Here is a 27922-nt window from a genome sequence, read left to right as displayed (position 1 = left end):
GTCAAGGAGGTCCCTCCTCAGAGCTGTGCTGCTGAGGAGAAATGGGTCCCTGGGCAGGAGAAGTACCGGGTTTTGAAACTGTTCCTTTGAGTGCTTTAAAACAGGTAGGCCCAACATGAGAGAACAAGTGAGCATTAGCTCAATGTAAAGCATGACGCTAGGTGCTAGGAGTATGTGTTAAATGACTGTCACACAGCTTTGTATTTCTTAGTGTTTATTTCAGTTCTTTTTGCATCTCTAAAGGTCAGAAAGTAGAAATATACATACAAAATTCAGAACAAGTTCCTAAAATGGCTTTCGTATTGGCCCATTACTGACACCCTTATTTTGAAAGTTTGAATTGTCAAATATGTCTAAAGTGCATTCTTGCAAGCTATTCTGTAGCAGCATCTGTTTTGTTTATAAAACCTTAAGATGTATTCAGACAAGAGCAGGAAAAGTCACAAAAAAAGTGTGATTTACATACATTTTTCCTTAATCACCCAGGACAAAACACTTGTGTGAATTAGTTATTAAGTATACAAGAAATATACAAAACAACAGCATTATAAAAAAGTTCATATGGCAGGGCATAGAATAGAAACAATGTGCTGAAGCCTAGGTATCTTTGGGACCATAGGAGTAATCTCTGATCTGCACCAGTGTATGATGTATCTGAGGTCTGTGATACTCAACAAAGCTTCGAAGACTCCTGGCATGGCTTTGGAGAAATCACCAACACAAATGAAAATGCTCTTTTGTTACTGAGACTGTCAGGTCATGGTTTCTTGCGCCTAAAATATGAAAACCAGCATTCAGTATTGACTTTGCAATCAGTGACACATTCATAGCAATTGGATCTCCTAGAAAAGGCTTTACCAGAACTCGGGTTTTATTGTGGGAAAGGTCAATCCTGAGAAAGCAAGTAACAGTTATAAAATATGTGTATCCACTATTAAATTTAAAAAGCAGGATCCCTGCCTGCCTCCTACTGCAAAGACTTTGCAACTTGCCTAAGGAATATGTGTTAAAAATGGACACAAAGACTTGTATAGGTAAACATTTGACGGGGCGTTTTAATATGAAAAAACAATTGACCAGACTCTTGGGTACGTGCTTAATAGAAGGAAAAGTGAGATTCCTTCCCCTGCCATAAATTCCACCATTCCGTTTTATTTTAGTGAATATTTATCACTATAAGGAGACCTAGAGGCAAGTTCGGAGAAATGAATTACACGAAGAGCTGTCTTCCCTGACTAAAGCCTTCGGCCTCCCTCCCTACCGGTGATCTCAGTCCGCCTCTGAGAGCTTTAGGAGCACTAGCCAAGTATGAATAAGCCTGAGCAATCTTCCTTTACCTCCAGTTACTGCTCTTACCAAGCCTTCTGACATTCTCAGCCCCGCTGCTGCAGTCTGCTAGAGGGCCCAGCTGTTCCAAGGGGTAAAAAAAAACCACGTATGTCCTCTTAAAAGTGGATAGTAGGGAGACAGGGTGATAGTGGAAATACTGGAGGAGGGAGCACACACACAGGCCCGGTTAGTCGGGACTCACTTGGGTTGTGCATGATGCTGATATCCAGGCCCCAGCTGAGATCCTGCTCTCATCTCCACAGCCACAGAACACTGGTAAGAAAATTACAGAAGAGGCAAAGATCAGCTCCAGTCTCTACAGTCTGTAAATACAGTTGTGCTCAGATGGCTTCAACCACGGTGGAATCCCACTTTGGTTTCCAGTGCAGCACAAACACCTACTTTAAAATACCAGATATGTGCAGTTTGACATAGGCCATAAAGATGGTGAGCTGGAAGGGCCTCTAGAGATCATGCAGGTAATTTCCTTAAGAAGGTTAGTGGCCAGGACCAGAGCATGGCCTCCTAACACCACCTACCCTTCCCACGCTGGTTCTTTCTAGAAGAACCTCCCTTTAGGAGTAACAGTGAGTTAACAGTTCCACAGGGAACTTGTGCTTCAGTGAAGATCCCCACCAATGTGATGTGAATTGTTCTACAGTGATGCCTTCTGACTTGATTCTCAGGCCCTGTCTCTCTACACTGACCAGGGACCTTGAACCAGAGTTCTTGTACGAGCAGACCTAAACAAACCAGGAGAACCGTGGCAGGTTTGCGGAGAACAGGCCTACAGGCTGCACTGGCAATGTGAGATCTGCTTCTGAGAGCAGGAAAAACTGGAGCCAGGAGGGTTAAAATAGGTTGCCCCTAACTTTTATGAAGCAGACAGATTTAATTTTTACCCCTACCCTTGTTTCTACATCAGTCCATTCAGACTCTGTACCATCTGGTGGGGCAGGTGCTGCTGTGGAAGATCTTCGTTTTCGACTGCGGAAAAAGGGGAAACACAATGCAACAATTATTTTTGCATCTAAGAATAGGAAAAATACTAGAAATAGGACATCACTACATTCCTTCAGTTAATTAATGCTACATCTTATAGGAGGACATTGTGTTCTGCAAGCAGCAGCAGCTAAGAAATCTGTAGCCCTGTGAAGAGATGCATCTGATGATCACTCACCCAGTTGGCGATTCTTGTTTTAAAGTCTCGATATCTGTAAACTGAACAGATTGTCCACCGCCTCTTGTTTTATAAACATCACCCTGAAGTAGACAGGAAAGGTCAGCATTATACTTTGATATAACTGAATGATAAACATGTATTTCCAGCTGAACTTAAGATTCTCCATGAAACAGTAAAGAAAGTCCTATTCACAAGTGCCTATTCAGACTGTGCTATGAAAGTACTTCAGAAATTATCTCCAGTAAATAAAAGTCCAGTGCAATATAATCAGTAACATTCTTAAATTGCAAAAAATAGATATTTCTTTTCATTCAATCTATAATTTAAAAACAACACCAAGGATCAAGAACTCTACCAGAAATTTCTAAAATGTTCTAAGCCATTATACTTTCCTCTAGATATACCACCCCGCTTACTTTACAGTCTTATTTGTAACTCTGGTTATAATTAAGAAGCATCCTCTAAATTTTTTCTAGTTGGCTTTTACTTCCGTGATTATTCACTGACTCTCTGATCAAAGGATAATTTTTCTAGAGGCTAGGGAAGGGAAAGGGATCAGGGTAGTTCAGTGATAAGAAATGTTGACAGGTCACATTTTAACGTGGGCTTTTTATCGGGAACTGACAAATGGTAGATCTTTCTTTGGGTTTACTTCTAAAGTAGTGGTTAAAACTAGCTCTACAAGGACGTAATAGATCTGGAGTTCCTCGAACAGAATCCCAGGGACCTGAGCCTCGTTCACTAGAGAACAGCTGATTTAGTCCAAGTTCAGCAGATTTACAGCCTCAGCAGTTCCTTTAGTTTTCTAATGAACAAACAAAAAGGTTGTATCAATACCCATTTATCTTTGTTGACACTGCCTGTGTGTCATCAGAGGAACAGAAGAGTAAGTGGTTTTTTGCAAAGTTGACTTTCTGTATGTTTTTTGTCCTGTGTCAATTTGTTTTTACCTTGATTAGTTTAGTTTCAATCTCCCCATCGGAGGCTAGTTCCTGGTGGGTCAGCATGTACTTCTCACACTTAGCTAGTGCCTTTTCATTTGCAACAGATACTGTGATGGCATGAGGGACATGTGGCTGCATGACTGTCTCAGTTTGCACGTTAGAGGCAGGCTTATGATCTACCCATCTGTCTCCTGCAGAGCGAGATCGTCTGTGGCGGAGACGAATTGGTGGTGCATTCTGATCAGGTTGAGAGAGGAATCAAGAAACAAGCATAACCCAGAATTAATTTAAGGGTATTATTAGAAGTGCAGCAGGTTTGGCTACATTAGTTGATAACAGTATCAAAACAAATGCACAAACCTTTTCAAAAGCTAAATATGTTATTCAGATAATTTAAATGTTCTCTTTGTATTTAACCACACAACCAACAAACATCTTTTAATACAGCTTGTCTAGTATACATTCTACCAGGGAGCTCCCCCTTCAACAAAACAATATAAGAAAAAGTTCTGGCTATGCTGCAAGCTTTCCCATGTAGGTGGTAATCAAGACAACTCATTTTACATTCTCTATCAAAACCATCATTTGTGCCTCCTATTGTAAGGTAACCTGTGAGGTCCACAGCTATGTTAAAAACTTCAAATGAGGTCAATAAAACTCTAAACTTGCCACAGGCCTCTAAACAAAAGAGAAAACACTCCGTATACAAAGACAATAAATAAGTAAAAACTAATGGACTTTCTGGTACAAAATGCTAAAGAACATAAGGTATAATAAGAAACCTAGGTATAAAATGATTAAGAGACTATAAACCCAAAGAGACTACTTTGAGATCTTAAAATCTCAAGTAAAACTTAACAAGTTCAAACACAGTAATGGCTAAAACAACATTTTTTTTCTCCAATATTTCATAAAGATTCCAAGAACCAAACTAAAAATATAGTATCAAATCAGTCTGTATCAATCATACAGTTAAAAACTAGTTGCTTCCAGTCAACTATCATGTAAATCTGGGAAAGTTAAATTTAGAACATTCAGTCTAAGAAAAAGCATTTCACATACAGGACATAGTTCCAAAGACAACTCATTGGTTCAGATGTCTCCTATTTGTGTAACTGAAAGCAAATTAAACAGTCTGTCACATGCCAAATCCTTCCAACCTGGTCACGGACAAAGATCCTAACTTTAGGATGCCTGTCTAGAGAACTGAAGCATTTCCCCTATGTAATCACAAGCAACAGCTGCTGGTGCTAAGTCATTGCTACTATAGAACCTGGGCAATAGAGTTGGCCACAAAAGATGCCCACACTGGCAGCAACCCAGGAAATTCTCCCTTCTTAAAAAGTGATCTGATGTTGAACAAGAAAGTCAGGCTCTCATGACCTACCATTTAGCAAGGGTGATAGTTTTCCTGAACACATTTAGCAATAAATACATTATGAAACTGGCTTCAGAAAGATAATTGTTACAATCTGCTATCATTTACAGACTCAGAGATATTTTTATCTTCTTCACTGAAGTATAAATTCAGCCCACCTGACATAATTTTTGGCCAAAAAACTTGGATAAATAGATACTAGCCTAAACTTTGCTGCACTTCTAAAGAGATTTGATTTCAAGTGAGAAGTTGGATCGCTAGTAAATCCTTTTAAATATCTGAGAGCCGAATTAGTTAACCAAGCATAAGCAAGCCTTGAATAGTGTTCACTCTCTAAATTTTCATGAAAAATAAAGGGGATTTATTAGAGTTGATCAGAAAGACCAGTCACCATAATTTGCTCCCTAAAAAGGTTTCAAGCAAAATTTGCAAAGTAAAGAACGTAGACTTTAGAATCATCTGTTGTCTTGGTAAATACTTTGCAGTTCATCACTGTCCCTTAATAAGCAGAAGTGCAGGCCATCTAAATGAAACTTATCTGTACCCTAAATTATACAAGAAAACTAAAGCAAAATACTATTAATTTGTTAAAAGACAAATTCTAAAAGAGCTATAGTAAGATTTTACTAAATATAAATCCACATTAACTTGGTCCATTTATTTATAGCCAAAGGAAAAGCTTTTTACCTTAATCCTTTAAGAAGAAAATTTAAACATGAATTTCTTTAAACACCCTTGACTGAGGCCAAGCCCTTATAAATTGAGGTAAAGCTCTTGAGATTAAAAGCGATTTACTGGACATGCAAACCTTCAGTAGTTATAAAACAACAGGCCTGGAGTATTGCAAAACAGTCAATGTCATGAAAATCAAAAAAAGTTTGTGGCAGGGGGACTATTTTATATTAAAAGAGATTGAAGACAGAATAACCACATGCAGGGCATTCACTTTGTTAGGATCACAGATTAGAAACAGAGGTACTAATGTTAACTTTTTTAGATTTGATAAAGACTGTTTATACAGGACAGTGTCCTTAGTAGGATTAAAAGTCACAAAGTGTAGGGACTTCCTTTCAGAAGTTCAAGGAAAAAATGACATATCTATATAAATGACAAGTAGTAAGTCTAGGTAGGGGGAAAGAAGGATACTGTACCATTCTTTCAACTTTTGAGTTTGAAACTATTCAAAAGTTTGAGAGAACAATTTAAATAAAAAGTTCAGAAGCAGCAAAAAAAAACTGAGGAAGGAAAACAAAAAAATGGAAAATGTGCTCTGAGACACAGTTCGCTGATTTTGTGGCTGCCCACCAGCTTATGCAAATGAAAAGCCCAGATTACTCTGGGGCACACCCCATTGACTTGTGTTCACTGGCGATCCCGATGTGGCCAGGTGTTATGACTTTTTCAGATGAAGAGCTAGGCCTCAATCTCAGGGTGATTGTCAAAGTAAATAACAGAAAAATTAGCCCTTGTTTATATTTGGAGCTCGCCCATCTTTCCATTGAACTTTCTGAATGAATCAAGTCACAAAACCCCCCAGCAAACCCGCGATTGGCTACGGCCACCAGGCTTTAGGATAACACCGGCACTGACCCTGCAGCATTGGTCCTCTTCTAGCTCTACCTCATTTCTGAATGTGGGAACCACCTCCCTGCCTTCCGTCCAGTACATCCCTCGCCTTCTGTCTGACACGACACAAGTTTTACTTTGTCCTGGCTCCTGCTGCCTACGCCTTGCAATAGAGGTGACATGGACAGGTGTGTTGTACGGAGGAATTTTCTGCTCCCATTCCGAAATACAGGAAGCTACAGAAATGCTGCTGCAAGAATTAGAGCGCCTATGTAGCTGTGGCTGGCTCAGGAGCTGCTGGCCGGTGGGAAGCTGAGCAATATAGTTACTAGAAAGCTAAAAAAATGGAAGAGAAATTAATGAGCAAGACTGAAACACCGAGAGAAACAATTCACTGCTTTTCTATCATTTTAGCCTATGTTAGAATCATTTTTACTGAGTTACTCCATGTTTTATTCTGAATTTGCAATAAATTTATTTATGCTAAATTTAGAAATATTTACATAGAGAAGTTAGAGAAATACAATAATATAAAACAACAAATGGAGCATCCTAGAAAGTTACCTAATCTGAACACATTTTCTCTAGTGCAAGTGACTACCCCACCACGAAAAACTTACAGGAACTGGTGATGGAGAGACGGCTCTTTGAGTGACTTTTTCCCGGTCCCGCTCCCGGGAGGGTCTCTCTGGCTTTTCGGCTTTGGGTTCAGTAACAATAGCCTTCAGTTGTTTCAGTTTTTCATCTTTGACCCAGAGTTTATTTTGCATCTCCAGCTGCTTGGCTGCCACCCTGCGCTCCTAGGTTAGAGGAGGGACATGCGTCTAATTCAGTCACACCAACAGAGCATCCTAGACCACCCAGCCACTCCACTTCGTTTCCTAAGAATGGCAGCCCTCCCAGAGTCCAGCGCACCTCGTCTTGCCAGCTCACTGGTCAGCCGTTTTAAGGGCAGAGAAAGGAGACAGAATGGACTGAATGGTGGCTCCTGCTGCCACTGCCACCGAAACCCTAAGCCTGGGAACATGGATTCGGAACACCTTCGGAACACCTCCACCACCGTCCCGGAGGTAAGCACCACAGGAGTGACACTCACGCATTCTTTCTCCCACTTCATGGTTGTTTCTGTCACCATGCCTTGTAGCCTGGCTTCCAGTCTGCGCTTGTCAGAAAACTGCCGCTGAAGTTTCTGGTTCTGAGTCTCGAGTTCCTGTTGCAAAGTACGCTTGTCTTCCTCATAGATTGTAGTTGTCTTCTCCAGAATCTCAATCTGGGAAGGCAGACCATTCTATTCAGGAACCGGCCTGTAAGCACCGCACGCAGCTGTGAACTGACTGCTCTGGCGGTTTGCTCACGCAGGCATAGTTGTGGAAAGAAAAATCATGGAGAAAGCAGTTCCATCTTCTACGTTATCTGAATTCCAACCTCCATGCCTAGAAGTGAGAACTTCTAAACAAGGGCCTCACAGAAAAAGACAAAGCTTTAACTGATTTCAGGTGAAAATTATTTTCCCCTAAAATTCGCCTGAATTTTGTTTTTTAGGCTGTTTTCAGAAGAGAGAACACTGTATTGGTTGCAATAAGCTTCTGTCTAGAAGGAATGGATACCCTTTAAAGGATCTAGAGAGAACAAACCTATTGTCCTAAGTCAAAAAGCAAGCATTAACCAGAGCTAAACTTATGAAAGCCCTCTAGAAACTCACTTATTTGGTCCAAGAACATTCTCTCCAACGGCTAAAGTCTAACTCAGAAAATTAAAGAGTACATTACCCCTCTAAAGCTCTTTGCTCACATTCCCTCTATTCTGGGGCGAGGTGCAGATTAGTAGGGAGCCAGGCACTGCCTCTCCCCCAGTAAGCAGTGGTGAAAGGCCCGGAGGGCGAGCAGCTAGGTCAGAGAGCAGTGCTAACCAGCCAGCACGCACATCCACTAAATCATGCCCAAACAAACCTTATACTCTAAAGTTTTGTTTTTCTTCTCCAGTCGTTCTATTTCCAATTTCTGTCCTGAGATCACCTTTTCTTTTTCATTTAGTTTTCCTTGAATGTAGTTTTCTTTATTTACAACAGCACTGTCGAACTCTTGCAACAACGCTTTAAATGTCATAGCTGAAACAAAAGCATGCAGGCCACGTTTACTCCCAATTCCAAAATAACCAGTGAAATCAACTTTTATTAACCAGTATGTAGCTATTCAGCAAATCATGACAGCCTGGAGCAGAAAACAAGTCAAGAAGGAAATCAAGAGTTTGGTTTCTAAATCTATGAGAGATATTCCTAGAAAAGCTGGTTTTGACTGGAAAACATAGAGTCTTTCATTGGGCACTACAGCATTGCCTTGTCAACCCTTACAGGTAAGTAATTTGGTTCAAAACAACTACAAAAACAGAAACAACATTAGATTTAGGATCAGCTGGATCCAACCTGAAATCCCTGCAACACCAACTACGAGTTATGTGACTTAGTTTTTCTGAGCACATTTCTTTTTTTTTTTTTCTCCCAATTTATTTACTTGACAGGCAGAGATCACAAGCAGGCAGAGAGGGGGGAAGAAGGCTCCCTGTGGAGCAGAGAGCCTGACACGGGTGATCCCAGGACCCTGGGATCATGACCTGAGCCAAAGGCAGAGGCTTTAACCCACTGAACCACCCAGGCGCCCCATATTTCTTCCTTTCAAAACAGGAATACAGATTCCACTTACCTCACACGTTTCCTCTAAAGATGCAAATGAATTAATGATAATAAAAATCAAAGACCTACTCACTGAGCATTTGTAAGTACCAGGCTGTTCACTGTTTTACATGATTCTCACATATTCTCTCACTGCTACAACACCCTCTAAGGTAAGAACAGTTAAAATCCTCATTTTGCAGCTAGGGAGACCAAGAAATGGAAAAGGAAGTCATTTGCCCAAAGACATTATTAAAATGTAATATTTATGAAGTGCCTTGCAAGTAACTAGTAGGAACTAAAAGCAACATAGCTATTATTCCTTTGTGTCTTTTTCTGTAGATTTAAAAAAGAGAGAGAATACACACCTACTGGTTACTTCTGTTTTACAAGCTGTGGGAAAGTTCCTGGTCAGTCTAATTTAACAATGCCTTCAGCACTACAAAGTGCAGAAACAGATGACCCTTCCTTAAGATCTGGCCACCAAAGAACTCAAATTTCTTACAGTTTCTGGAGTTGAAATGATCGCAGACCACTTTTGGCCCTTACATTGTTTGTGAAACTCATCAATCATCATCTGCCGTAGGTGATGTCGCTTCTCTAATGCCTCAATCAGCCTGGGAAGAGTCTGCTCATCGTTGATATCCAAAAGTTCACAGGACGGCAGAGGTGGAAAACTCTGTAAAACCACTTCTGTAACCAGTGGTTCTGCGTTGAATTATAAAAAAATATATTATAAAAAACACGAAGTTACACAGGAGAGAAAGCTTATCTAAACAAGTTGAACACCTGTGATTAGAACCCGCAGTCCAGTGTGCTTTCTTGAGTTGTCACAATCATACTTCCTTAAAAATGAGTTATAAAAAAGAAAAAGTGGGGAAAATCAGTTATAATATGTAACAAAAGAAAACTCATTTATACTTTGGGTCTTTTTTCTTTTCTTTGCACTTGGTTCTTTAGAGAAAGGGAAGTCAGTAGTTCTCTACTGTGAAATCAACCTTAAGGAGAGAGAGACTGAGAGACATCAGCATGTACATGATGTGACACACATCATACCATCTCCAACTGGACCTCCTCGAGCCTGGTTTCTGTATCTCCTTCCAGGTGTCAAACCACATATTGCCTTGTCCACTGGTCTTGCCACTTCAACTTCTTGAGTCACTTCTGCAAATCTCATGACTTGCTAAGATACAAAACACATCGGAGGGGGTTTTTGGTTTTATAAATCAGCATATTCAAGTCCTTCAGAAATTACTCAATGAAACAATAATAAATTGATCATTAGTTCACTTCTGTAACTAATGGTTCTGTATCAGTTTTAAAAATATTTAAAATATCATTTTTCACATCCAAATAGTTGTTTTCTCCATAGAAACGCAGAGACTTTATAAGATAAATAGATCAAAATTACCAAGCTCTCTTCATAATCTTCAGCCTTTGGATTCACACACACGATCATGCGTACTTTACCTTCGCCATCAAAGTAGTTCTTGAACAGATGGGTTAACTTTGAATCTCGGTATGGAACCATCTGTAAATACATTCAAGCCCAAATATATAAGGCACAAGAACGCACACAAACAAAGCTCTGCAAATGATGACCAGCTGTCACTTACTTTGTTAGTTCCGTACATTTGGTTCTCTCTCAGGACTTCCATACACGTTCTTAGCGTCATTAACGACTGATTAATGTTACCTGACAGGAAAATATAGACAGAAGACATCTGAAAATAATACAGTAGCTACAATGTGGTCTGTCTGCCTATAAAATCCCCACTTCATAGAATTACTATATGGAAATTACAACTAATGGGTTTTAATGGCCTGATCTAAGGAGTTGTCCCCACATGGCCTTGCTGTATTTCTGGAGTATTTTAATAGCAGTGTTTCAGGAGGGGATTAACACCATCCTTCAAGGATTCTATCAAAAAGACTGTCCATGAAGTGCAACATTATTTACTTCATGGCCCATAAAGTTTCTTCTAAATCTTAAATTCTGTGAAAGAGTATATTAAATGCAGCTGTTATTTAATATCCTCACATTAAAATATTATCTCAAAAGCATTCAGGCTTCATCAGCACTGAAGTCCCACCCCACCCCTGCCCCAGGTACCCAGAAGGGCTCCTGTCTCCAACAGTCATGTGTGTTAGGACCAACTCTGTCCCCTCCACATCCAAACAAGGATTTCAGTTTTTGGTTTGGGGTTTTTTTTTTTTTTAAAGATTTTAGTATATCTGGGACGCCTGGGTGGCTCAGTGGGTTAAGCCTTTGCCTTCGGCTCAGGTCCTGCTCTCAGGGTCCTGGGATCGAGCCCCATATTGGGCTCTCTGCTCAGCAGGGAGCCTGCTTCCTCCTCTCTTTTTTGCCTACTTGTGATCTCTCTGTCAAATAAATAAATAAATTATAATTTTAAAAAAAAGATTTTAGTATATCTAAGTAATCTCTACACCCAATGTGGGGCTCAAACTCACAACCCTGAGGTCTAGAGTCACATGCTCTACTGAGCCAGCCAGGTGCCCCCAAATAAGGATTACTAAGGTGACACAACTGTTACTTCTGACCACTCCTGTTTGGATTTCTGAGTCAAGCAAGTCTGACTGATTCATCAAGCCTCCAGTGAAGCAGGAGAGCTCACTTGCAGAGACCCCCAAATACATCAGCTAACTCTCATTCTTGGTCACCTCTCAAAACACAGAGCTCATCTGAGCCTCCAAAATGTCCTATGATGCAGGATTCTTTTTCCTTGACCCCAACTCCAATGTCCTTTCTGTTTCCACTGTGCTCTCTGGAGACCAAATTCCTGTTACTAGACTTCCCTACGTCCTCACACTCTCACAGAGAGCTCTACCCATCTCTCTCTAATTACCATTTCTTAACCTGAGGTCCATATTGTCCATGGGTACATTTCAGGAAGTCTGTATACTGGGATGGGAAATAAATTATACCTTTAGTTTTTCCAGACTTCTGAAATAGCATGTCCTTTCAATTATGAATGTAGGCCAAAACGTAATATTAGTGGTATTTGTGATTTTTGCCAGCACAGATCATAGGTAATTTTATAGCACCTTACACTTTATTGCAGATCAAGATATTTATATTCATCACTACTTTGAAATTACATAGTTATAAGACTTACTGATACATCTTTAATTAAGGCATTGATAAAGAAACATGTAAATTATTATAATGACAAGTGCCTTAAGAATACTTTTAGTGGGGGACTTCCAGGTGGTTCAGTCAGTTAGCTATCAGACTGATTTATTTATTTTAGAGAGAGCCCAGCTTGGGTGAGGGGCAAAGAAAGAGGGAGAGAATCTTAAGCAGACTCCCTGCTCAGTGTGGACCCCTGACGTGAGACTCGATCTCAGGACCAGGAGATCATGACCTGAGCTGAAACCAAGAGTCAACACTCAAGCAACTGAGCCACCTAGGCACCCCAGGCATTCACCTCTTGATAGCAGCTCAGGTCTTGATCTTAGGGTTGAGTTCAAGCCCTGCCTTAGGCTCCATGCTGGGCGTGAAGCTTATTTTAAAAAGGGAAGGGGTGGGTTGTACCTGGGTGGCTCAGTCAGTTAAGCATCTGCCTTCAGCTCAGGTCATGATCTCTGGGTCCTAGGATAGAGCCTCACATCAGGTTCCCTGCTCAGTGGAAGTCTGCTTCGACCTCTCCCTCTGCCCCTCCCTCATAAAAACTTCTAAAAAACATTTCCATCTAAGCAGTGAACTTTGTAATCCTCCATATTTTATGGCATTTACTCAGGGATATTCTGTGAAGTATCCATGGGCTTTACCCTGCAGCCGATGTGCAAAGCCCCACAGGATTATCCTCTGTCAGAAGGATAGTGCTTCCCCCTGCAGCCCAAGCAAAAGTTGCTTGTTTTCTGAAACCTGACATTTATAAGGATGGTGAGCAGAGGAGGCCAGCAACATTCTCCTAGTCCCTTGCTGCTGCCCTTCCATGTTCCCCCACCTCGCCTGCCCCTGGGTCATTCTAGTGTCTGTGAGGACTGCTCTAACATGCTGCCAGAGGACTCCCACTCCCTCAACTCCAGTCAGTCTTTCTTCACCATGGTTGCTGCACAGCTATGCCCACACCCCGAACCTTTATCACTCAGAACTGCACCTCCTCTAGAATTCTGTGTCCCAGCCACGGTCTCCTCTTCTTCCCATGCTCATGCCCTCGTTTTTATCTCAGCTGTTCCCCATCCATATCAACACTGCTAGTCCTTTCTGGTTTTCTCCTGAAGCATCAGAACCCTCAAGTTTCTACTTTCTTCCACTGAGATAAGCCTTCTTCCCATCCAGGTGAATCCTTCCTCTTGTGATCTGGAGCCCAGATTCTCTATCTTAAATACACATATATAGTGTGGAGGTTTTTTGTCATCTCACGTGACTACCACCTTCTTTCTCCTTCCCAGGCTCTTTTGATCAGTCACCTTAAGCATCTGTTCCTCAAGGCTCTGCCTCAGCCTGTTCCCATGTGTCCTCTATGAATAATCTCATCTCCCCTGCTGTTTCCATAATATTGGCAACACCTAAACCTATATGCCTCCAGTCAAATCTCTCTCCTTCCAAATTCGTGTACATCCAGTCACTAGGCAGTTCCCCTGGACTAAGCTGAACACATCCAACACAGACTCTTCAATGGCCCACACCTGCACCTCAGACTGCTTTCTCCTCAGCTCCGATCCTGGACCTGCCCTCCCCCTCTTGCTTCCTCTCCACATGGCAGGTCGACTTCCCAACCAGCTCTCCCTTTTCTCCCACCCTTGCCTCCAGGGCACATGATTGCTCCTCCCACCTACTGCAAAAGGCTCCCAGCTGCTTTTCCTATCTCTAGACCTGCCTCAGTACCTTAATTCCCTATATGGGAAAACATTCTTTCTGAAAGACTAATTCTTCATTTCCTTTCAAAGGAGGCTGCATAATAGTAGAAAGACAAAAGCGTTGAAAATCCAGCCAACCTGGGTTTAAAATCAGGCTCAAGTCTTGGGAAGATTACCTAACCTCTCCCAACCCATTTCCTCATCTGAAAATGGGTATGACACAATCCTGAAAGGACAGAATCAAGAAATCAAGCCCACGCATAGTAAATACTGTGATACACACTAGTCCTTTAATAACTGGCAACCACCATTATTCCTTTAGAACAAAAATTCAGACTTTTTAATATGATAGACAAGAGTCCTCATGGCCTTGCCTTGCCACCTCAGTTGTCATGGGTCACCAACCTATACCCTCCCACTTCAGTGACCTTGACCCTGCCATATTCTCTCAGTTTACAAGTGGCTGTCTCCTCTGTCAAGTATGACTTTAACCCTGTCTTCCATATAGCTCACTCAAATGAAGTATCAACTACATGAATTTCCCCCTAAACTTTCCCTCACATGCACCCCAAGACTAAATGAATGTTCAAATACTGGCACACAGTACATACTCCATACATGCTATTAGGTAAACCATAACACGAACAGCTATACTAACGAAAGATTAAAACAAACAAACAAACAAAAAAACCCCACAGATTTTCTTCCAATTTGCTTTTGTGTTCAAAGATTTTTCCCACTTCCAGAAGCCAATTTTCACCAGTATGAATGTTGGAATACCTATTAAATCACTTAATTTTAAGGATCTGGTGCTTTACTGGCAATAGATACAATATGAATATAACTTGCTTTATATTTATTTTAATCACTTACCCCCGTTCTTCAAGCAGCCAGTGTATTATAACATATAGAATATACATATTATATGTTATATATATAACATATGTAACACATTGATACCAAAACAACATTACTAAAGAAACAGCAATGACCACTAAACTTAGCCTCCAAATTATCAAAATTTAAGACAATTATGCTTAAACTACCTATCAATAAGCAGATGACAGACTGGCATTGCAAGTTTTTGGAAGTTGTAGCAATAAACCAGTACTATGCTGTGCTCACCAGCTTCACGTAATCTGTTCCCTTCTGCTTTTGTCCGGTTCGTTCTTTCACTTCCAGCAAGATCTACCAGGGACAACTGGCTTATAGTGATTTGTTCCTTTTCCTGAAGAGAAGATCGTAATTCTAATAACATGAGGTACAACTGGTTTACAGTGTTCTTCAAATATATTCCAATCAACAAATTATTAAGTCTTATAAACATCACATTTGCACAGTACAAAACAGTAGGGCTAGATGATACAGGTTTTGGTGGAAGAGTCTGCTAAGAGCATAAGCTTAGTTATATTCATAGTAGTCTCGATGATTTACCTGTTGTCTGGTCTTCTATATTATACTCTAAGCCCCATGAAAGCAAGGATCGATGTTCTCTAGCAACCTGCACAGTGCCTCAGCACAGGATCTCAATCAATGTCTGCTAAGTAGTGATTCTAGAATAGGCCTATCCTAAATTCTTCTATAACAGATACTTAACAATTTTATAATTGTGAAAAATTTCACAATACTCTAATTGTATAAAAAATGAAGAGGTACATAACTGATTTGTAATATTAGATGTGTTCAAAGGACATGAAGTATATATGGAGGCTTGACTTAAAAGGGTTTTCTAGCTAGTATGCGTACCTACTCTATAAGTCAGGCACTGGCCTAAGAATTCTACATGCTTTGTCTGCTTTAATCCTCACAGAGGATTATCAAGAGTTTATAACAGGTCAGACAGCCAGCAAATTAATAGGACTCAGAATTCGAATCCCGGTGGTCTCAGTATGCTGCCGTACCATCTCCTCGTGCCATGTGGAAATCTTCATGATGAGGTTCAAATGGAATTACACTTTAATAGCTCAAAGCTATTAAATTATTCCTATTCAGGCTCAAATGCTTTTACTAATTGATGTAAGCCCTGTAGTGTGACAGGCCTAGCAGTAAAGGATGATCAGCTGATGGGAGGCCTACTGGCCTATCAGCTGCGAGAAGAACAATTTAGAATTGTCATCTCCTAAACTGTATCTACCCTGGAAAGTTAACCGCTGACATTTTAAAGCCATTAACTGAATTCCCACGTACAAAATGAGTCTTCAGAGATAAAATAATGACCCATACATACTCATTTTATCTCCTCTATTAAAGAGATTTATAAAGATTTATAAACCCTTTTCACAGCACAATTCCATGTTCTCAGATTCAACAGCCAGCTTCCCAAAACTACACTCTTTAATGGAACAATTTTTAATATCATCATCCACATTTAATAATTCTAGAATGTCTTCACTGCAGTCAAGCTTCCCTGATTTAACTCTAGTTCTAAAAACTAAGGATTCAGTTAAAACAAGAAAAACTCCACACAGTACAAGTTTACCTGTAAGACATTGTCTCCATCTGCATCCAGGGGAGCCTGAACTAATTTAATATTGAACACGCTATGGGAACGGCTGGACTCACGATTCAAATGTGTGTTGGCAATACGTCTCTTTTTCTGGCCTGTGATGACAGAGACATCATTGATCAAACCTGAACTCAGTCATTACAGTATACATGCTTTCTACTAAATAGTACTGCCAACAAATTATAGTAGCAACTCTTGGGATTTTATGTATTGTTTCAGATTTTCCTAACTTTAGCTTGGTTTCTAACCTCTCCAGAAAACTTCAAAAGCCTCCTCGGTAGATTTCACTTCTACTTCTGTACATCCTGCAACATACATGTTATGGTTCTTATCTTCACGAAGCAGTTTAGACTGTGGCGGTCTGTGAGAAAGAAAAAGACATCAGTCTCCTAAATAATGAAATCCTAATATCTCAGCTTAAAGACTAGGACTAAACTGTCGGGCCACAGACATCGAATCTTACAATGGGAATAGGCCTAGGCAAGAGCTCCAAAAAAACCCCAGGGAACTTGGGTAAGCATAAGGGTACACAGTCAGGGTTAGTTACGTAACAGGGTCACAGGAACCTATGTTGCTCTAGAAGCTTTGCTCTAATTTGTTCTAATAAAGCACACAAAACACTTACGAAACAAGTAGAGAACAAAACAGTATTATGTATAGCAACATCATCACATGCACAGGTTAAGCAACAAAGTCTAGCATTACCCTAATTTTAAAAATTCAACAGAGAGCTGGTTCTCACATCAGAGTCCACAAAAGACAAATTCAGAAAGAGTTTGGTATATACCAGGAGTGGCAATCTTTTCAAAATGGCTGGTCAAGTGTTGATCTGCACAGTAGGATAAGAATGGAAAGGGTGCCACTTGTTCAGCCTGTCTTGTGAGCAGTGGGGTTGGAAATGTGTGCCGGCCACCATCACTCAGTACAGGACAGATTCCCCAAGCAGCAGGCAGGGGCTCAGAGGTAGCAGCCCGCCTGGTGCCAATGAAAAACCACCTACATGCAAACATGCCACAGATGCCAACTGCTAGTATAACTGCACCCTTTCTCCTTAAGAAAAGAGTCAACGTCATCACATACACAAAATCTGTGTTCCTCATGGGCGTGCTGCAACTGTTCCACCTACCAAAGGAATAAGGTGAAAGTTACTGTTTCTACAGCAGCCAGGCTCAGTCCACAGTAGTGACAGTCACAGTGAGTCAGTGGTTAAAAACCCTCTACTTATAGTATTTCTTCATCGTACTTAAAAAGACTTTAAAAAAATAGTTAAAAACCACCCTAAGCAATTAAATCTGAATTCAATGCCAAATATGCACCCCATGAGTTCATTCAAGGAGTTACCAGAAAGGTTACAAGGCATGCAAGGCACATTTATCAGTCTTCCTTTTGTAAAACTAAAACCAAGATGGACTTCTTTGAAAATAATCTCTTTTAGAACCAAACAGAAACGTGGCACATGCGCAAAAAAGTGAAATGGGTTGGTAGCAACGAATGACATCACAAAAGTTGAGGAAAATGAGTACACACAACAGACACTCTGAAACAAATGGGAAAGGAAGTAATCTATAAATTGCTTAATGTAATTTATTAAACCTGTTCTCAGTCTAATGGTTTTCTAAATATCCAGCAGTTTCTCCAATAATGTTCAGTTAATCTTCATATTATTTATGTTCTGAGAGGCCCTAACAAAGACAGCATTGAAGATAAGCATTTGGCTTAAGAACAAAACCATCGGGGCGCCTGGGTGGCTCAGTGGGTTAAGCCGCTGCCTTCGGCTCAGGTCATGATCTCAGGGTCCTGGGATCGAGTCCCACATCGGGCTCTCTGCTCGGCAGGGAGCCTGCTTCCTTCTCTCTCTCTCTGCCTGCCTCTCAGTGTACTTGTAATTTCTCTCTGTCAAATAAATAAATAAAATCTTTAAAAAAAAAAAAAAAAAAAAAAAGAACAAAACCATCAACTCAAGAACAAGATTCTAATACTACATGAGACTCCAGAGTCCGCCAAACACGGATTGTGAGGCCAGGCTGTTCTTCAGTCTGAGCCAGCCAAGACCCAAGGAAATCTAAGGAGTTGTCTTTTAACTCTGGTGGAATGATGTTACAGATGTCACTTCACATTAATCATTGATGAAAGATCTGTAGCAGTTGTACAGACAACAGCTTTGCACTCCACTCTGTGGAGATCACCAACCACAGACGGTTAACGTGGCTACAAACTCCCAACACAAAGCATTAGGTTCTTGAAAGGTAACCCCAGGGACCCACATGCATAGGACACTTCCTTACGCAATTACAGTGTTTCTCAAAATACAGCCCCAAGGCCAAGAGTTCTCAAAAGTAATGTCTAAGATGAGGATTCAGGACTCTCTTCTCCTTAGATGCCTTAACCCACTGGTTCCCTAATACAGCTGTATATCTGGTTAAGAATAAAACTATGCATTGAACACCAACTGCATGATATATTATGCACATTAATATGTGCATGAAATATATGCACATTATATTTCATTGGGAAAACAAAAGCATTATCACCATTTATCACTGAGAAAACTAAGGCTCCCTGAGGTAAAGTGGCTTCCCCAAGGTTAAGCAGCTGACATGGGACTCTCTTCGCTACTTACTTAGGCTTTATGGGATCAAACGGCACCTCTTCCAATAGATCGTAAATGTAATTATTATATATTTCAATATAAGAGACAAATACACCATAGACACTATCTTCATCAACCTCTTCTGCTTTGCAGAATTCTTGGACATTTATCATATCTGCAAACTCTGGGTCTACTTGTCGTCTGAAAAAAGAAAAAAAGCCAAAAAGTCTGTTCTTACAGAGTCAGCATCAGAAGTAAATGATCCCAAGGGGAAACTAAAGATTTACATTAAATGACCTGTCACTGCAAGCAATCTATTCTTACTCGTGGTCAGCCAACAGTACCTGTCGTGTCCTCACTCTCCCACCCAAAGTGGCACCTTCTCTAAATAGTATTTCAAGGACTTTGTGCTCAAAACCAAACAGAACTGAACAAATAAATTTAATGAAGAACATTCCTCAACTTTGATCTCACTACAGTCAACTGTCAGACCAACTCCCCTTCGTGTTAGTCATTCCCTGTGCCTGAGAAAGCCACCAGGCAGGGTTCCCCTTAGGCTAGTGTCACACTCAATGTAACTACTTACTTGCTAGAGGGAGTCTTTGGATTAGGTATGGCTTCTCTTTTCTGCCGTTCTAACAAGGCATCAACTTCACACTGTATATCCATGCTATTCCTGTCATTAGATTTAAAAACCTGAAGTGGAGATAAAAATCAGACCATGATTTTTTAAGAATTTAATTTAAATAGTTTTTTTAAACATATTTAAGACCTAAGAAACATTTTTATTACTTTTAAGACATACTGAAGACATAAGAATATTTATGACATAAGACATATTTAAGACATAAGAAACATTTACTACTTAAGGTTTCAAAAAGTATCCACTGTATTAGTTTTCCTTTAACACTACTGTAACCATAGGTCTCTTGGTCCCTATGCCCTCAAGTGAAATAGTCACAGCTCAAAAAAAAAATTACACTTACGTATCGTTTAGCTTGAAATGACCCTATACTGTTAAAGATCATGTCCAAACAACGAGGAAGCAGACCTCCTTCCCCTGGAGAACCAGTCATCGTGTGAGTTTTTCCGCTTCCTGTCACACCATATGTGAAAAGGAGACCTACAATGAAGCAAGTCACATGGAGTTATATGTTGAAAGTCACACTGGGTTATATCTTAAAAGTCCTCCACTTTTAGTATTTCTTCATTGTATTAAGAAACACTTAAAATTAACCAGCTCAAAAAGCAGTCTCTAGGGGCACCTGGGTGACTCAGTTGGTAAAGCTTCCAAGTTTTGATCTCAGAGTGATGAGTCCAAGCTCCTCGCTTGAACTTGAACTTCACCATGCCCACAGTGGAACCTACTTAAATAAAAATAAAATATATTTTTTAAAGATTTTATTTATTTATTTGACAGAGATCACAAGTAGGCAGAGAGGCAGGCAGAGGGGGGGGGGGGGGGGGGAACAGGCTCCCTGCTGAGCAGAGAGCCCGATATTGGGCTCAATCCCAGAACCCTGAGATCATGACCTGAACCGAAGGCAGAGGCTTAACCTACTGAGCCACCCAGGGGCCCCCAAAATAAAATATTTTAAAAAGCAGGTTTTATACCACCCTAACAGATTAAATCTGAATTCAAGGCCAAACATAACCAAATATATTAAGTATCAAAACAGTTTTTCAGAGGGGGACAAAAAAGAAAATGTAACAAAAGCTCCAATAATCGTACCATTTTTGCCATGAATGAGGTCCTCTACCAAGGGGTTAGCCACAACATCAAAGAGTTCCTTCTGGGTGGTATGAATGCCAAATACTTGTTTAAATGAATATTGAGTCTGTGAAGAAGGAAAAAATAAAAAGCATATGAATGGAGTTCCACTCTAAGCTAGAAATACATCTGTTTAAATGTATTCAGATGTTTCTTAGTGAACATTTAAGATCTAGACACCCCCCCAAAATTAAGTCTTTAAACTTGGAACCCTTAAAGTCATAACATAACTCAAGTTATACCCCTTATACAGAGAAAGTAGAAGTCTTAAGTCCACTAATGCTTCACAGACCAAGGATGATTTTGGACAACAAAGATCAAAATCATCATGACTCAGTCACAGACTTGTGAAAATCATCAAGCATTACTCCATACACTAATTTACCACTTGCTCTTTTAAAAGGCCATAGCAGCATAAAATCAAGTGATTTGGTGTACCATCTTAAAATCAGGAATGAATTGTAAATATAATCTCATCTGAGTTTTTCTATGAAATAAATTGTGACCTTTAAAACAATCAGTACTTCAATTACCTATATCATTATTATAACACTATATTACCAAAAATATTACCAAACTCCTACTTGGAAAATTTGATTGGGGACTGAGGTATATATGAATATATTTTCATGTAAACTAAATTTTCCTATTTGTCCAGAGGCTGGAGTTCTATTATTTCTATTTTTGTGGGGTTTTTTTAGTTTTTCTGTATTGCAGACACTGCAATGATTTCTGTAACCTTTCTGAATTTCAGTTTTTATTTCACGAATGTCAGCACTAAGTTGTTACGTAAGCATTCACTAGAATTTATTATTATGGATTCTAGCCTTTGTCAAGCAGTACCCTCTTTCCTGTTTTATACCCTTGTCCTTAAATTCAACCTGTACAGATATCACTATCATGACGCTTGTATTTTTAAAATTAGCAGTTTTGTCCCCCCAAAACGGGACATGTATAGATTAGTACTCAAACATACACTAATACAACATGTGCCAACCACTGCCTTAGCCTAGCAGTGGATCATTTCACTCTTACCTTTGATTACATACTATTAATTATTATACTCATTTTATAACTTGTTAAAGATCACACACCGACTTGAGCTAGGGTAACTCTTACTTCATGGAAGGTATTATCCCAACCGTATAAACCAGCTGTAGAGTTCATAAGATTGAAGAATCTTAGGGCGGAAAGGATTCACATAAAATAGTGCTGACAGATCAGTCAGATGACCTCCAAGTTCTTGTGACAAATCCCTCCTTACCTGTAAAGAAAACCAAGGCCCAGAGGAGGAACTTCCCTAATCCTCCGGTGCAGACTGGTATCCCAGCCATTTCCAGGCCAGCAGTGTCTTCTGTGACAAGGCAGTGAGAACTGCTAATCCCCACCAAGCTTTCTGTCTACTTATACATAGGAGATTAATCTAATAGAGAAATGAAGTTCTTCACAGTAAGGCAGTTCTCAATTATTTGACATCTTTGAAGGCCCACTCCTCCATGAAGCTTTCCCAGACTACGCATTCATGCTTCATCCATATTCATTGAAAGGGGAACAGGACAGATAAGGTACATCTCCCCCTAAAGCTTACATTATAGCAGGGGAAAGAGACAATACAAAAATCTCTTTATGTGCTAAGTCCTATCAAGGAAGCACAGAAAGGGCAGATCAGGACAGAAGCAGGGAAGGGTGCCACTTCTGTTAAGGTAGTCTGGACAATCTCTCTGAGGAGGTGACGTTTAAGCTGAAATCCACAGATGAGAAGCCTTCTGTGCTAAGAGCCAGGAGGAAGAAAAGTCCACGCCAGGGGAACCGCCCTGAAGCAGGATCCAGGCTTATCCAAGGAACTCAAAGGACTGGATGGCAACAGATGACCATGGACAAATAGACAAATTAAGCAGGATTCTGCCCATTTAAAGACTTTATGCCTTGAAAATTTTTAAATGGGAGAAAGGTCAGATCAGATTTACACTTTAAAGATCTCTCTAGGATGCCTGGGTGGCTCAGTGGGTTAAAGCCTCTACCTTTGGCTCAGGTCATGATCCCAGGGTCCTGGGATCGAGCCCCGCATCGGGCTCTCTGCTCAGGAGGGAGCCTGCTTCCTCTGCTCTCTCTGCCTGCCTCTCTGCCTACTTGTGATCTCTATCAAATAAATAAATAAAATCTTAAAAAATCTCTCTGGTGGCTCTGTGGAAAATGGAGAATAAGATTCAGAGTGGAAGCAAGCAGTCCAGTTAGATTTCAAGTATGGTCAACAAACCAGTGCCCCTCTGAGAACTGTTTGTTTCCTGTCTAGGAAGAGAGAATTAGAGAAATCAGGAGAAAGTTTAGAAACTTGTGTAGCCATTTGACATGGCTGCCGCATCCCAGTATACCATCACTAGGCTCATCTCACTGAACAAATTATCAGATCACTTCTCTGTGGTCTAATTCAGATGGCAAAGCTGCAACATGAAATTATGGTCACAATGCACTGAAAATTTTAAAAAGCTGTTCTTTACTACAGATCATTTGAGAAACTCTAGTCGTGATAATTAATAGCAAGGCTAAGATGGGTGGGGGCAGTAGAAATAGAAACAAAAGGACAGTTTCATGTTGGAGCAGAACTGATAGAATGTACTGAATGGCAGACAAGCAGGGACACATGGTGCTACCATTTATTGAGAAGACAAGGGAGGAAATGATTTAGGGGGGGGAAAGAATCAAGAGTTCTTTTGGGCATGTAGAATTTGAGATGCCTATATGACATCCAGTGGATGTTCAGGTTTAGAAGTTAGTAAAGGGTTAGGCTGACAAAAAAAAAACCAACAAACCCAGAATTATCATATAACCAACATTCAAAGCCATAGGAAAGTGTAGAGAAGAGAGCCCTGGGTACAGCCCACCCAGTACTGAGAAGTTGGAAGACGAAGAGGAGCCCACAAAGGGTGGCCTGTGAGAACCAAGAACATGAAGACTTGGACAGGAAATAGGAGAGGGCTTCGGGAAGGACGGTCCTGCTGAGAAACAGATTATGAGGACAAGAGATGCCCATCCAATCTGAGCAGTCCAGAGGCCACTGGTAGGCTTCTGACAAGCTCGAAAGAGCAGGGTGCACAAGAGTGAAAGGCTGCGTGAAAGTAGAGACAAGAGCCTGAATCATTGCTTCCTCCTGCATTCCCATAGTCCATCTCTTTCAGCACAGCGGTCTGTCTTCCATCTGTGCCCCCAACTCAGCTGTAAAGGCAAAGATTGTGCCTTACTCATTTTTTAAAATCTTCTGCCCTGAAGCTTTTGTGTAATGTTTGTTGAACTGAACTGAACTCACTTTGCTCAAGATTTTAATAAAAATAACACTTCCAGGGCACCTGGGTGGCTCAGTGGGTTAAAGCCTCTGCCTTCAGCTCAGGTCATAATCCCAGGGTCCTGGGATGGAGCCCCAGTCGGGCTCTCTGCTCAGCAGGGAGCCTGCTTCCTCCTCTCTCTGCCTGCCTCTCTGCCTACTTGTGATCTCTGCCAAATAAATTTTTTAAATCTTCAAATAAATAAATATAAAGATAACACTTCAAATATACAATGCCTACTGCTATTTTAATCTGCACATTAAATTGTATCTATGTGTATGTGTCTGTGTGTATAGCCACCCAGCACAATCATTCATTAAATAATTCCTAATCTAAAATAAATAATCTAGGATAAGAAATTAATTCATAAAAGCAATCCTCTAAACTCAAGTATACCAAATGTAGACCTAGTCACACTTTATATATGGTGGTTATAGGGAAGTAAACAAGTTTTTCAAAAAAGTGGAAACATCAATTGTGTTATATGTAAAAAATATTAAAGCCGGGGCGCCTGGGTGGCTCAGTGGGTTAAGCCGCTGCCTTCGGCTCGGGTCATGATCTCAGGGTCCTGGGATCGAGTCCCGTATCGGGCTCTCTGCTCAGCAGGGAGCCTGCTTCCCTCTCTCTCTCTCTGCCTGCCTCTCGGTCTACTTGTAATCTCTCTCTGTCAAATAAATAAATAAAATCTAAAAAAAAAAAAAAAAAAAAAAAAAAAAAATATATTAAAGCCCTTCAGGAGAGAACATTTCAAGTAAAAACAGCTTGGTTCCAGTGGGAATTACCTCCTTATAGTCTCCATTTCGGTTGAGTCTGTAACCCTCAGGAGTATGAAGCTGAACAGTTGTGTTATTGATCACTTCTATGCAGCACTCTTGATCAGGAAGGCTCAGTGGGCGCACCCTACAGTACACCTGAAATTACAGGAATGGACTTCCAGAACACAGGTTGACAGCTTTTCATTTAAGCTTCCCATTCATTCATCCATCCAACACTTGGTCTCTCAACATAAGAGATTTATATGAACTTAGTGCTATGAAAACCAAAACTTGCTACCAGAAAGTGTCAGATATAAACAGATATAACAGTTACAAGGGACTTTAAATACACATACAAATAAAACAAATTTGGATAACAAAGCATCAAATCACACAGCTTCTCTTCACTATTATACTGGCACCAACTGAATAAAGCCATATACAACCACTAATACAAAAATCTCTAAAACTAACAGCATCATAAAATGAGAATTATTTGAAAAGCTGTCAGAATTCTTTGAAATTCGATGTCAAATAAAATTTGGCAGCTTAACACTTGTATTAAATAAATATAACATATACATATATACCAATAAGAATATACAAATATACAAATAAATAACCACAACATCCAAAAGATGGCTTCTTAATCAGAGAAAGGGTTAAGGAAAAACTGTTCAGCTGTATGTGCAAAGTATCTAGTTCCCTTAACTTAGAACAAGAGACACATTCCAGTGCTTGTGGAGAGAAAAATATCCCAGAGCAAACCAACCTTCTTTAATTTGCCATCTGCCTCTAAAAGCAAGTTCCTAAGCCTGAAACTCATGAAATACATGCAATTATGATTAGTTACTGGACTGAATTAAACTGTTCTACACCGGCATCTTTATGAACTGTGTCATCAGTTACTGTTTAACAGCCCTGAAGTTGGGAGAGGATGCTCATCCAAGCAGAAAGTTTTCTGCCTTCTGAGAAAGCAGGAAGAATTCTCCCGGACAGGTGAAGAATATTTTTCATTATCTAACTTTACAGATTATAATTAGTTACAGGAGTTATACAGTTGACAACCAAAGACTTCATTTTACTGGACTAATGAATCCCACATAGAAACAAAATTTTAAAGCTGGAACCAGCCTTACCTAAATTTTTCACTAAATGTTCTCTAGTTCACTAAATGTTCTCTGACTATGCTTCTACATCTCCATCCCTTCCAAAGTATACACAGAAGAGAGAAAAGAACTGAAGAACACACACACACACACACAAATTTAAAGGGAGACCTTACCCCAACTGGGTCTTTAAGACTTGTTTGGGATCCTTTCTTCACTAGAAGTTTCCTGGGTGTCTTAGTCCTCCTGGTCATAGGTTAAAAAACATTAAGTTCAAAATAACATATAATAACCTCACCTATAATTCATAAAGAGACAACCTTCCTAGGATTTATAAAGGTCTCCCTTAGCAGTTCTAAAACATTACACCCCAAATAACATAATAAGCCGCATTAGAACAAAGTTTGCAGCACACAATGCAAAAGTGAGCAAGACTGGGTTCAGGAGATGGTTTCAGTACTAGATAATAGTTCTATATTTATTTAAAATAGCTTGCATTTTTTCTAGAAGGACTATACAGAAAGTGAAGCACTAGAAGTTTGAAAAATTTACAGATAATTGACCACTCATCTTGAAAGCACTTATATATGCGCACAAACACACACACTGCTCCAACAGCCATTGCCAAGGTGGACTGACAAGGATTAACTTCACCAAATGATAAAAAAGCAGGTGGGGAAAATCCCACTTGATTCTTTCATCAAGATCTGTCTATGCTTTTAAGGAACAATTGTTTATTGAGTTCTCCGAGTTTATCATCCTTTGTCCCCAAACAAAATTTAGTCTCCAACCTGCAATTTCTTGCTCTCTTGGAATCAAAAGAAAAAGATATTTTGACTTCACCAATTTCACCAAAGCCTGCGGCTTACCTCCAAGGCAACCCCTACATTTATCTATAGTGCAGATCAACATTTAACAATAAAATTAAGTGTGATTATTGGCATGGACTTAAATTATTAAAATATTTTCACAACACGGCCCGAAATGAAACAAGCAAATTAGTGTTTTCAGTACAAAATATCATGGTGGGTTTCCTTAAGCTAAAATATATATATTTGTTTTGTTTTGTTTTGTTTTAAGATAAAAGATTTTGACTTTGGCCCCTTCAGAAAACCAGCTGCCTTTGGCAAAGTATTGTTTTACGCAGGAGCCGTCCGGACCCAGTGCAGCGCGGTCGCCGGGTTTGGGGCGGGAATGCGGGCTTGAGCGCTCGGGTACGGGCCGGGACTGTCAGCCGGCCCGGACCCCCGCCCCAGTACCAGATCTCGGCCTCCAGGACGCGGGGCGGGGCTCGGAAGAGCACCCCGCGCTCGCTGGGGACTAGGGCCCTCCAGGGCGGAGGCCGCCCGGCGCCCGCAGCACCAGGGCACAGCCCACGGGGCGACCCCCTCCCGCACCACCCGCGGCAGAGTGCAACCTGGAAACGCCGGTGGCCGGGCGGGAAAGGGCCACTTAATTAAGGGCTGGCGGCGAAGGCGTCGGAGCCAGGCGGGTGGAACCCGGGCTGACCGCAGCCCACCAAGCCCCAGGCTCCCCGTTACCCCCGACGTGGGCCGGCCTCTTCTGCCCTCTGGAGGCCTGGGGCGGGACGCCGGACTCCGGCGTGAGGGGAGGTGGGAACGTGGAGGACGCGTCGCGGACCGGTCCCCGCCAGTCGGGCTCCCCTCAGCGGCCCACGCAGGGGTTCCCTCTTTGGGGGCCGCGGCCTGGACAGCACGGGACTCGGTGCCGACCGAGGAGAGGCCGGCCCCCGCCCCGCGGCCCCGTACTCACGCTGGCTTCATGGCAGCGGGCTCCGTGCTCCCGGGACGCGCGCGCGGGGCGTCGGGCTCGATCCGGCGGGCTGGTGAGGGTGGCGGGCCACAGGGACGCGCCGCGGGAAGTAGTACTCGGCGACTGAGGCGCGGCGCTCCAGAAAGCCGGCAAACTTCGCGGCGAGCCCAGGTGAGCTCGCGCCTGGCGCATTTTAAACGGGC

At 41.1% G+C, this 27922-nt stretch overlaps 1 protein-coding gene and 1 long non-coding RNA gene across 8 annotated transcripts in view; one reads left to right on the top strand and one right to left on the bottom strand.

The window, feature by feature from the left end:
* The window catches only part of LOC131999204 (uncharacterized), a 45550-nt gene extending 26340 nt beyond the window's left edge, over positions 1-19210 (top strand). The window contains exons 2-3 of one of the 2 annotated variants that reach the window (XR_009399048.1): positions 7177-7470; positions 19145-19210. This is a non-coding gene — a long non-coding RNA (uncharacterized LOC131999204). Of the gene's footprint in view, positions 1-7176; positions 7471-9410; positions 9605-19144 lie in introns of those variants that run through there. The other variant, XR_009399047.1, reaches the window with a different exon arrangement.
* On the bottom strand, positions 198-27922 carry KIF23 (kinesin family member 23). 6 transcript variants are annotated; one of them, XM_059371930.1, is made up of 24 exons: positions 27720-27922; positions 26123-26192; positions 24865-24993; positions 20724-20829; positions 19978-20114; positions 19578-19687; positions 19022-19192; positions 17482-17523; positions 16650-16762; positions 16375-16496; positions 15021-15123; positions 10685-10764; positions 10480-10599; positions 10125-10251; positions 9618-9776; positions 8350-8507; positions 7497-7670; positions 7021-7200; positions 6425-6736; positions 3463-3693; positions 2510-2592; positions 2238-2316; positions 1532-1602; positions 198-773 (listed from the first exon to the last, which is right to left on the bottom strand). In XM_059371930.1, exons 1-24 carry the CDS (start codon positions 27728-27730, stop codon positions 758-760), a joined length of 2904 nt encoding a protein of 967 aa, XP_059227913.1. In that variant the 5' UTR covers positions 27731-27922; the 3' UTR covers positions 198-757. The 6 variants fall into 6 exon arrangements, with proteins under 6 accessions (XP_059227913.1, XP_059227915.1, XP_059227917.1 ...); XM_059371932.1 differs by lacking the exon at positions 3463-3693; XM_059371934.1 differs by lacking the exon at positions 6425-6736.

This window comes from Mustela nigripes, chromosome 13, assembly GCF_022355385.1.
Source record: "Mustela nigripes isolate SB6536 chromosome 13, MUSNIG.SB6536, whole genome shotgun sequence".
Taxonomy (NCBI): domain Eukaryota; kingdom Metazoa; phylum Chordata; class Mammalia; order Carnivora; family Mustelidae; genus Mustela; species Mustela nigripes.
This window is presented reverse-complemented; position numbering and strand designations above follow the sequence as displayed.

Bases quoted from the DNA above. Each gene is read 5' to 3' on its own strand.
- KIF23 (XM_059371930.1), bottom strand. The intron at 8,508-9,617 runs GTAAGGGCCAAA...CTTTTGTTTCAG, and splicing joins TGATGAGTTTCACAAACAAT to CTATGACATTTAAAGCGTTG. The intron at 1,603-2,237 runs GTAGGGGTAAAA...TTTTCTTACCAG, and splicing joins GGACTGATGTAGAAACAAGG to TGTTCTGTGGCTGTGGAGAT.